At 48.0% G+C, this 11,528-nt stretch overlaps 1 protein-coding gene across 1 annotated transcript in view; it reads left to right on the top strand.

Moving 5' to 3' along the window:
• Positions 1-4,649: 4,649 nt before the first annotated feature.
• The window catches only part of HABP2 (hyaluronan binding protein 2), a 37,231-nt gene continuing 30,352 nt past the window's right edge, over positions 4,650-11,528 (top strand). The window contains exon 1 of the mRNA XM_060034028.2: positions 4,650-4,818. Coding sequence (XP_059890011.1) covers positions 4,750-4,818 — 69 coding nt within the window. The 5' untranslated portion in view covers positions 4,650-4,749. The remainder of the gene's footprint in view (positions 4,819-11,528) is intronic.

Raw genomic sequence — 11,528 nt, 5'->3', positions numbered from 1 at the left:
TTCAGGGTCGTTGCAGAGACTGTATGAGCTCAGAATTGTAAAGCACCTGGAACACAGAAGCTGCGCCATAAATGCTGGTTTCTTTTCACAGACATGGGGTGAGGGGCACCCTAGCATCTTCCAGGTCAGAGACTGGGGCGTGTGGTACAATGGATCTGAGCATACTGAACCATGCTGGGTTGGTGGGGGGTGTATGTGAGGTAGAATGGGGAAAGGTTACTGCCCCACGCCAAGTTAACAAGCCATCTCCCCTTCCCCCCAAAAGAGGGTGCCCCTGGAAGTGAATGGCTCAGGCAGAGGTCTCTGGGAACAACGGGAAGGAGCAGTGACATGTCCCTACAATGACGTCATCTCTGATTAGGGATGGCTTGAACCATTTAGCCAAAGACCAGCCACGTGACTCTGAGTGAGGACCATCATGGGAAGGTAACTCCATGAGGCTGGTGCCTAGTCTGTCATCTGTATTCCCAACAGCACCGTCTGGCACGTAGTAGGTGCTCAATAAATCCTTGTAGAAAGAATGACGAAAGATCTTTAGTCCCCCCACCACACAAAGAAGTTCTGATGATTCTGGGGTTTGGAGGGCAAACACTGGTAGGGCAAAGTTCTGGGTAAACACTCTGAGGGCAGCAACATCATCAGCCCAGGGGCTCCTCCCGTGTTCCCCAATGTGTCTCCATTGTTTTCCAGGGCCCCTCAAGTTGCACGATGCTCTGGCTACATCTGCAGCTCTCTCTCCTTGAGTAGTGATCCACAAACTATGGCCCTCTTTCTGCAAATACGGTTTTATTGGAACATAGCCAAGGCCATTGGCATAAGTACTGTCATCTCTCAGCGTCTGGGGAGTATTGGTTCTAGGACCCTCCGCAGATACCACAATCCATGAATGCTCAAGTATCTTGTATAAAATGGTGTCGTATTTGCATAAAACCTACACCACATCCTCCTGTATGCTCTAAATCATCTCTAGATTACTTATAATATCTAATACAAAGTAAATGCTATATAAATAGTTGTAAATGCTACGTAAATAGTTGCCAGCATGCAGCAGATTCAAGTTTTGCTCTTTGGAACTTTCTAGAACTTTTCAAAAAATATTTTTGATCCGTGGTTGGTTGAATCTGCGGATGCAGAAGCGTGGATATGGAGTGCCCAATGTGTTAGCTGTGGCTGCTTTTGTGTTAAAATGGCAGGATTGAGGACTCACAACATACACTGGAGGGCCAGAAAAAAACTAAAATTTTTATTACCTGGCACTTTCAGAAGTCTGTTGACCCCTGTTCTAGAGAGAACAAGTGAGGCAAGGGTCCCCCCAAGAAGGCAGTCATTCCATTCCTGGATTGGAGATTAGACTCACTGAACACAGGTCCTTTCATCTGTGAGGGTCTGGGGCTCAGGAAATACCATCCCTGATACCAAAGCCAGTGTGTTTTGCAAAGTCTGCTCCACACCAGCTGCTGTACTTAGCCCCTTGCCTTTATGTTCTCACGTACACCTCGAGGTAACGCCATGAAGTGGGAACCACAGCATCTCTATTTTGCAGACAAGGAAACCAAGACTCAGAGAGAGTAAACGATTGGCTAGCTATTCACAGCAGGGATGTGGTGGAGCCGGGGCTCACCCCAGGTCAGTTCTGAGTCTGGGCTGCTGTTCCTAGGCCCTCCCCTCTGCTACCTTCCCATACGGAAGGCCTAGCAAGAAGAGGACTGTTTTTATTGGGTTGGCCAAAAAGTTCATTCGAGTTTTTCTGTAACATGTTATAAGCAATAAACATGAAGCAGGTTGGTCCAGGCCCAACAGATGTCATGTGACCCAGTACATCAAAGGCTGGGTCTCCAGCAAGGACATTGTGAGAGAGTCTTCCCTTAGGGTGGAAGAACCAGCCTGCTAGAGAACCTGAGTCCCAAGGCCTCCTGAGGCAGGACAGAGTCTCTCTCCTGCAGCATGTAACCCTACACATGAGAAAAGGTCTCCCAGAGCTCAAGAGAATAGATTGACTTGATCACATCTGAAACCCCCGCTGGGGTGAGGGCTGAAGTCTCCGTGTTTGGATTTAAAAAACAGAGATCCCAGGTAGGTTTGTTCTAACTCCCCAGATAAAACCATATCACATGATAAACTAGTCTTTTGTCCTTACAAATTAAAAGGATTAAGCATCTTTTAGAGAATTCTCTCTTTTCGGGCTACGTGCAGACGTTTATTCAATTGCACATTGTCATGATAATAAAACTTTAGGGACATAAGACAATATGTGAGAGACCTGTGGCTACTACACAAAGAGCACAAGTGTTCACTTTTTGCTAGAGATAGAGGGAAGATTACACGTCAGGGAAATGAATCCGGATTCTAAAGGAGAACAACAAACTCACTGGGTCACTTCCTGTTCACACAGGAAGAAAAGCTTCTGATTTGTTTTCTGGGAATCTCTCCACAAAGTTAGACAGTCACTAGTTCACACAAGGCTTTGGAAGCTAAAAGAGATGCCTAAGTCACATGGCTGATTCAGTGATTTGACTTGCCTGGAATTTCCATTTCCACTTTTTACAGACTGAGCAGATGCTACGAGGGCTCCAGCTTTGAATCTGGAAAATAGCAACATCTTCGTGCACGCTGTCTCTGTGACCCTTGCTCTATGACCAGATAACCAGCAATGGTGTCAGCGCCCCACCAAGGACCCACTTAGCCACTGTCCCCACTTTCGCCACCTCCTAGTCTACGGAAGCCTCCCGCTCACAAGGATTTCTGTTCCATCACCTTGCTTCATTCTTTTTCAGACTTATCACTAACTAAAATTAACTTCTTTACTCTTTCATGGTCCGCCTAACTCCCCCTCGACCAGAATGCACGTTCCTTAAGAGCAAAGTTCACGTCCACCTCCTCCATCCTGGTGTTGCCAATGCCAGGCTCACAGCAGATCATCAGTGGATAATCGATCAATATTCATGTAGTGTTCATGAATAAATTGAAGGGAGTTTACAAGTGCACAAATACTTTAGCTTTCCGTACCCAGTTTTCCTCTTCACATTGAGTTGGCTATGCTATCTAAGGCGCCCAGGTTACAAAGTATCCAACTATCACTGTGAGACAGTGGTTATTCCTTTGCTCATTCATTCATGATGTATTTATTGAACACCTATCATGAGCCAGCCATGTGCCAGGCATCCCTGCCAAGAATTCAATGGTGAGCAAAACAGAGCGCCCACCTCATGAGCTTTTGGTCCATCGGGGGCAGTGGGGAAACAGATATTAATGGAAGAGCTGTGCAGCTATGCAGTTACAACCCTGATGAGCGCCATGAAGGAAAAACTCAGGCAGGGCTTCTGAGGAAGTAATGTTTGGGTTGAAATCCGAAAGATGGATTAACTAGGTGGCTATCTAAATGAACTTGCTAAAGAGTGATCAGGGTTAGACGTAGGAACAGAGTTAGGGGTGGAATAAGGATAAGGGGAAGAATAGAGGAAGGTTAGAGAAGAACTTTTCCAGAAAAGTGTGCGTGTATTATAGGGATCAGATGGATGTGGACCAAGAGTGAGTTGACGGCTGCCTAAATGAGGGTGGAGACAAAAAAAAAATTGGAGAACAAAGGACAGATCGGGGGTAATTTAGGAGGTAAAGTGGCAGGACTTGGTTTGTCCTTCAAGGGTGGTCTATCTGGTGGCTGGGGCACTGACTCTGGCCTTCTCCTGGGCTGGTACCTTTGGGGCCCTTCATGACCAGCAACCTGACCTCCAAAGGTGGAAGCAGCCACTGAGGAGTCCGAGTACACGTGCCGAGTAGGGACGGCAAATGGGTGAGGTGAGGCCCAGGGGAGCACCCGCCTCAGTCGGCAGCAGCGTTTCAGAACCTGGATTTAGGACTCAGGTGAGAGGATTCCTGGAGCCCTTGCATAGATTATTGCGGGCAGTGAGGTGTTGACGGGAGCTCACAGTGATGCCTATTAAGGAGATCAGTTGTACCCACGAGCACCCACACTTCACAGGTAACTGTTCCTCTACATATTGCTACCTGTAACCAGCGCAGCTATAAAAGGAACGCAGGAAACAATTGGCCCCGAATAGGAACACCCTGGGTTTTTTTCCTGCTCTTGATCAAAGAAAGACTCCGATGAAAGGAGAAAAAAAAAACTAATTAAAAAGTTAAAACCTTATGTAATGAAATTTAAAAGAAAACTTTTGAAGCCAACAAGCAACCATGGGCAATGCTTCAAAAGGCCCAGAATCAATGTTTGTCAATAGCAGTTTTGCCTCCTTTAATTTATTTTTCATGAATATAAAGCGTGATGTTATTAGGAGCCCATCCATGCCTTAATTCTGTTTGAGATTTGGTGAATCCGAACTCCATTAACATTCTGTTCAAATCGGCAATGTCAGAGGCCTGTGGCAGGAGTTTCACCCTATTAGGGCTCTCACCCTGTGGCTGGGATGCCAGGGAACCACCGGGCCTTCTGCCCTGAACACTCAGCAGCTACCCCCTCACCCCCAACCCCGGGAGCCAGGGGCACTTTGCTGCTTTCTCTCCAGAAAACAAACCACCCCCGTGGCTCAGCCCAGCCCCAAAGTTACCATTTGTTTAATCAAGATAGTTGGTTTGCAAAACATTAAACATTAAACAGTATTTGACGCCTAGTTAATAATTTGCATCCTCTTCATTTGTTCCTGAATCCTTGGAGACTGACACTTTCCCCCCTCAAGGCACAGACAACAAAAGAAATTGTTTTTAGAGCAAAACAAGAGTTCTTACACTACAAAGATGTTTGCCAGAATGTCTGATCTCCATGTTCTGCTGTTAATGTTTCTGGCGGGAAAGACAGCCTTCGGGGTAAGTGTTCTTTTCAAATATCTGTAGTTGAGAGACTCTGAGGTTATTAGGAGGACCAAACCAGCTGGGCCAGGAGTGATGAGAAACTTTAGTCGTGAAAGGCTGGTGCCGCCAGGTGGAATATGCCCGGATTTCAAGGGCTCATGCAGGCCTGGCATGTTGGTTGCTGTTAAGGGGCCAGTTCCATGAAGGCATGCAATTGACGTGAGCCCTCTTGGAGCAGAGTCTCCATGAACACCTTCCAACTAAGGAGATCAGAGCAAGAAACTCTGCTAAGGCAGGGTGTTGTGATCCGGCGTGGATCTCAGAGATCCCTCTGGGAAGCTGCCGAAAGCTACAAGCTCTCTCTCTGTGCATGCCAACACACATACCACGTCCTCCAGCTACTTCAGGTGACACTAGGGTAAGCAGCCCCGTGCTTTGGCTCTAGAGGAGAATCCTGCTGGCAACAGGTTCACTTAGATGGATTAGATTTGGAGAGAAGCTTTGTGGGCAGCACTTTTTCTCCCATCACCCTGTAACCGTGGCTGTAGTGAATGGGTCAGAGAGGAGCAGGGGCCCCAGGAAGGTCATGGTGAGAATGGAAGGAAAGGGACATCAGGGGTTCTCACGTGGGGGACTCAAGACATCCGGGAGCAGGTGAGTTGTGGAGGTGTCGGCTCCTGCTGTGTGCTGTTGTGGTCCAAGAGTGTTAGCTGGGTCTCTGTGGACATGTGAGAGAGGGCCTTCACCAGACCTCGCGCCTCTTGGTTGGGTTGGAGGCGTGAGTGTGGGCTTGGGAGCCAGGGTTTGAATCTCAGCTTTGCCGCCTTCTAGCTGTGGAACCAGTAACAAGTAACATCATCTCTGTGAGCCTCAGCTTCCTCTACTGCAAACCTAGTGATAATCTCCCCCAGATTTGGGGAGGGTCGAGACCGATTAAATGGGGCAATGTATGTGGCTTTCAATAAATGTTAGCTCTTTTCCCTTGAGATTTCCAAAGTGAATACGAGTTCTCTATAAAAATCAGAGAATGCGCCCCTTTGTTGGAGTGGAGGGGGTTTGAATAGAGAACAAGAAAGGGGTGAGAACTGAAATAACAGTCATAACCTATTTATCTCATTAAATACCTTTGTATCTTATTTTCCATTTCACTCCATAGAGATTTTCCTGCAGGCAGCAGATTAAATTCCAGGTTTTCTGATTAGCATGCTTTAAAAACAACAGCTTCTCCTCCCCTTTTGGTCAACGGTACTCAGACATCTACCTTAGTTCCATATTAAGCTGGCAATGACTCACCTCTGGAAGAGTTTTCTTTTCCAGAGATGACGTGTGTGTGTGTGTGTGTGTGTGTGTGTGTGTGTGTGTGTGTGTGGTGTGGCTACAATGACCGGTTGTTATCAAACCCCCTACATCGCTGATTGTTGTTGGATGTCTGCGGCCAAGATCCTGCAGAAATACCGCATGTCTAGAGAAAAGCAATGGAAACTATCAGAGGTTCACAAGGGACCCGGCGAAAGTACCAGTCAGAAAGAATTAGATCCTAAAGTTTGCAGGCAAGGAAGAGAGTGGATGCAGTCTGTTTGAAATTCACCAAAAGGTAATGCTCGCCCCAAATCCCTTCTTTGCAAACCCCAGTGAAATTTTAGGGTTAGCGATGAAAATATAAGTCAATAATGGATAAAAGAGAAAATACGAGAGATAGCCTTTAGGCAATGAGATTAGTCAATTCCAAAGAGGGGATTCAGGGCTTTGGAATGTTTTCTTACTCCAGATGTGTGCCAGACAGGTGGTCGGGAGGGCAGCTTGTGTCCCATAGGCCAGTACACAGACATCCAGGGGAAAGTGGCCAGTTCACTCAGATGTCTAGAGAGTTTGAGGCAACACCAGGAAGGAAGGGGCCACATAGCCCGATGGACAGGGTGGCCTCTCCTGCCCCATGTAGCTAAAAATAATAACCAACTGTTACCATTTGATGAAAAATCCTGTGTGCCAGGCTCTGTGCTTTTGATGCCTTGGTCCTTGGGTCCTCCAGAAGGACCCTAAGAAATAGGTACTGTTATTGATCTCAGTTTACAGATCAGGAGCTGGGTAATGTGTCCTCAGGTCACAGAGCTGGGAGGTGGCAGAGCTGAGTCCTAGACTACGGCTGGCGTCCATCTCTCTGGATAAGGTCTCTTGCCTGGGGCCCTGGCTAAGGATGAGATTTCTTCGGTCCATATAGCTTCAGGGTATTGTCCTTCCTGTAGGGATGGGAGGCTCTTAGACCAGGGGCCTCTTTCCTGGGTGGAGTGTAACAGATTCCATGTGCCTCTGAAACTTTAAAGCAAAGGGTCTTTGATTGCTGCCCATTGGAAAGGTGCCTGGAGACCCTCCCATGAGCTCAGATCATGCAACAAAAATTATGAAGACTTCTCTGTAGGCTCGTCTTTAACTTAGGTTTTCATTCAGATATCCACGATCAAAAAAAGTGCAAATATAGTTGTCATGGATTCCAGGGAATCCTCTTAGTGCCTTCCTGGTCTGGTCTAGATTTGTTTTCCTTACCTGTCAGTTTTAAACAACTGTCCCCAGCACAGTCTTGTATTGTTATTCCCATTTTTTTTAAAATTTATTTATTTTTGGCTGTGTTGGGTCTTCGTTTCTGCGCAAGGGCTTTCTCTAGTTGTGGCAAGCGGGGGCCACTCTTCATCGTGGTGCGCGGGCCTCTCACTGTCGCGGCCTCTCTTGTTGCGGAGCACAGGCTCCAGACGCGCAGGCTCAGTAGTTGTGGCTCACGGGCCCAGTCGCTCCACGGCATGTGGGATCTTCCCAGACCAGGGCTCGAACCCGTGTCTCTTGCATTGGCAGGCAGATTCTCAACCACTGCGCCACCAGGGAAGCCCCTGTTATTCCCATTTTTTGAAGGAGAAACAAGCCCAAAGACGTTGAACTAACTTCCCAGCCAGGACAAAGACCCAGCTCCGTCCAATTCCTTGTCCATCACAGGAGGCCCGCTCAACTGTATGTGCCCCGTCCCCAGGGCTTGGACATCTCTTCTTGCTGTGGTTCTTAGGGTGATTTGAGGTGCCACTGGCCTCAGCCATAATGTAGTTTGACCTCTTCTAGGGTCATAAGCCAGAGGACAAGCTTGTCGGGCCCCGCCCTGCTTATCTCAGCCCATGCACAACAGCGGCCTTACAATTAAAATGCATGTTTGCTCCCATTTCTAAGCTTTTTAAACCCTAGAGTTTAGAGTCCAGGAACTCTAGAACTCCAGAATCCTCCTAGATAGAGAGTCACCAAAATGTCTGCACAGACCAGAGGTTGCAAATTGGTAGCTTGGGGTACACCCTGCTCACAGCCTGAGTTTTATTTGGTGGGTAGGAGTTCAGCCTGAAGAGTATTTTCATTTCCTTTCAATTGCCTGGTGACATCTGAGAATCAGAACATTTCACATAACAATACAGATCCCCAGCTTTTCTTGAAAATCAGGCATTCTAGTGACACAGGCTCCCATTCTTGCATGGCACAAAGGGGAGAAGGAACTATTGCTTATTAGAAGCTGAATTAGAAGCTTATATTAGAAGCTGAAGCCTCCCAGATCCCGCAGGCCCCAGCACCCTCTCTTTCTGACACCCTCTCTGCTTGACAGGTGTACATTACCTACCTCATTCTACCTTGGAAAGAGAGAGGCAGAAAGAGAAAGAAATGGAGAGAGAGCCTGCTTGTCGGGTTATTGTTTAGCAACCCTGTGGAGGCTGAGGGATTAGAGCCAATTTTGGATGGTCAGGTAACAGGGCTCAGCGTCTGATTAATTCAAGCATCCACATCTACCTGGCCCCCAGGACCAAACAAGGCCATGGATGGGATAACATGAACCACCTTTTTCAAAGTGTCGATGCTCTGGAATGTCAGAGTCTCTTTCAGGCCTAGGAGACATCACTTCCTCTTGCTGTAACCCATTCAGAGTCTTCTGGAAAAGAGAGGGACGGAATTGCACTGCATGTTCTTATAGATTTTTAAGAAACCTGGTCCTAAGCACAAGTCCATCTCATTAGCTTTGGCGGTGTACACTGGTATTTAGGGAAATCAGGTCGCAGGAAATCGCATGTGTATGTAGGCACAGATATATCTATATTTTCAATTCATTAGAGTTTCCTAAATGCAAAAGCAATTCTGCTGTCACAGAGAAACAGCATGGCAGAATATTCGGCAGCCGGGATTTTAAATAAAACATGCTTTTTCTTCATAATTAATATAACAAGGTTTCCTGGCTTAGGACTTGGCAAAGATCCCAGGAAAAATGAGGGGAGGGGGTTGGTGTGACGTGCTTGTGACCTGATGAACAAATTCGAGGAAGAGTTTGTGCTGAGTGAGCTCCCCTCAATCACTTAATAATTTGAAAAAAAAAAAATTCAAACTCATTGACAACAGTGGCTAATCATAATCATAGCAGCAAGTATTTATTAAGTTTATCAAATTTTTACCATACGTCAGGTATTGTATGCTTATTATCTCATGTAAAGCTTCCCAACAGCCCTATGAGTTAAGGACCACTGTTATCCTCATTTTACAGATAAGAAACTAAGCTTTACAGAAATTAAGTAATCTGTGCAAATGGCCCGCCCGCAAGGTTACAGAGCTGGGATTCAAACCCAGGTCTGCCTGATGCCAGTTCCATGCTCATAACCACTGTGTTAGAGGTTGCCATGCCGGGCACTACCCCGAAACGACTGGGACTCTCAATGTGGAATGGAAGGTGTCCAGGGGGACAGTGGCCTCAGACTCCAGTTTCAGGCAGGAGGAAAAGCCACTCCCATCTGGAGGCTCCTTCAACAATCCCCGGAGCTTTTCTTTCCAACACCGGAAGGATCAAGTCTTGCTAGATGGCAACCCACTAGCTCAGTGCTTTCAAAACTTTAGTCATGAATGAATCCGTCTTCAGAAATTTTGCCAAAGCCCAGACTAGTTTCTTAATACTTTTGTTGAACAGACTCACTTTTTGTCTACCTAGATAGATATATTTTTAAAGGAAACCATCACTACTATAAATGGGAAAATCAAAGAAGATGAAACAATGCCATTGAATTCTAACCGGCTGCAGCTGTCACGCTAAAACGCAGAGCTGACGCCTGCTTTCTCCTTGCTAGGAGCAAGAGGTAGAGGGGAGGGACTTACCAGGGTCACCCCAGTCTGTCTTTGTGATGGGATTGGAAGAGATGACAGTAAAACTGAGAAGGGAATGACTCTCTCACGCTGTGTTTTGATGTGATGACTCTCCCTGGCCAGGCACCACCCAAATCAGCTTGGGTACCAGCAGCGGTTCATGTCCCACAACAGAGAAGGCACAGAAGTAAAGACAGCTTCAGGGGTGGCGTTGGTTCCCATCAATGCGGAAGTTACTTTCCTGAGAACCGACTGGCCAAGGAGGTGAATATGGGGCTTGTGCCCATGTGGTGGGCCTCAGACTCCACCCCCACAGGCCCTTCTGTTTCTTTTTTTGTACACCTGCCTTTTCAAAGGGTTCTGAAGTGCATGATCACATCCAGAAATGAGTGTTTGTTTTTATCCAGTCTCCTTATCCTGGATGGTCTCACGCACCAATCCTTCAGCCCCCTCCCCACAAGTCCTGGGATGAGCCATCCGTACCAGTACTTCTCACTAAGTGCTTACCTGAAGAGTAACCCACTGCAAATGCTGCGCTCTCCCTGAGCAGACAAATCCCCCTGAATCAAACGTCAGGTTGGGTAAGGGAATTCTTTCTTTTATCACTGGGGAAACGAGGCACAAAGAGATTCAACAATTTGCACGGGAGCAAAGATAGACTCACCTGTCTCCTTGGCCAGGAGCTTCAGGCCCAAGAGAGGTAGAATTGAAGTGTGGCCAACGGCAGAGTGAGCTGGGGGCTGATTGAAAATGCATGTTCGGGGCCCACTCCAGGCCCATGGGAGCACAACCTGCAAGTGGGGCCCAGGGATCTGAATTCTTATCAAACGCTCCCCAGATAAAGATGGAAATTCCCAGGGTCTACAAACGGGACTCTCCTCTCTGCCCTGCCCCGGCCCTGCTCGCCGCCTGAAGCTGCAGTCCAGTCTCCAGTTAACCGGTCAGAGGTCTGTACAGGTGGCTCTGAGCCAGGAACAGGTGATCAGCCTCACAGGGAGGCGACCCGGCCTTGAATTCCTCCCTGGCCCAATCCACTCGCGTCCTTACAGGAGCCATGTCACCCTGCTGGGCCTGAGCTTCCTCCTTTGCACATAAAGGGTCGAGGCCAGCTCCTCTTCACAGTGCCTCCTGGCTCATCGCTGCGGTCCTGTGAACAGCTTCCTCCAGGCCCTCGAGAAGGAAACCACCCACAGGGACCACTGGCTGGTGCCTCTCCTTTGGCCTCTGAATTTTCCCGTTAGAGCCGTTCCTCCTCACCCTGAGCTTCAGATTAAAGCAAAGCCACAGGGAAGCTGCCGATCCTGGGACAGCGTCGCACAGCTTGTGCGCTAAAGCAAGGATGAGATTCCTGTGACTACAAAGGACTGAGTGGCACCGCCTCATACCTGCTAGGATGCCTAGAACCTTTTAAAAATGGAGGGCTTCCCCGGTGGCGCAGTGGTTGAGAGTCTGCCTGCCGATTCAGGGGACGCGGGTTCGTGTCCCGGTCCGGGAGGATCCCACATGCTGCGGAGCGGCTGGGCCCGTGAGCCATGGCCGCCGAGCCTGCGCGTCCGGAGCCTGTGCTCCGCGACGGGAGAGGC

The sequence above is a fragment of the Delphinus delphis genome, chromosome 16 (assembly GCF_949987515.2).
Source record: "Delphinus delphis chromosome 16, mDelDel1.2, whole genome shotgun sequence".
Taxonomy (NCBI): domain Eukaryota; kingdom Metazoa; phylum Chordata; class Mammalia; order Artiodactyla; family Delphinidae; genus Delphinus; species Delphinus delphis.
This window is presented reverse-complemented; position numbering and strand designations above follow the sequence as displayed.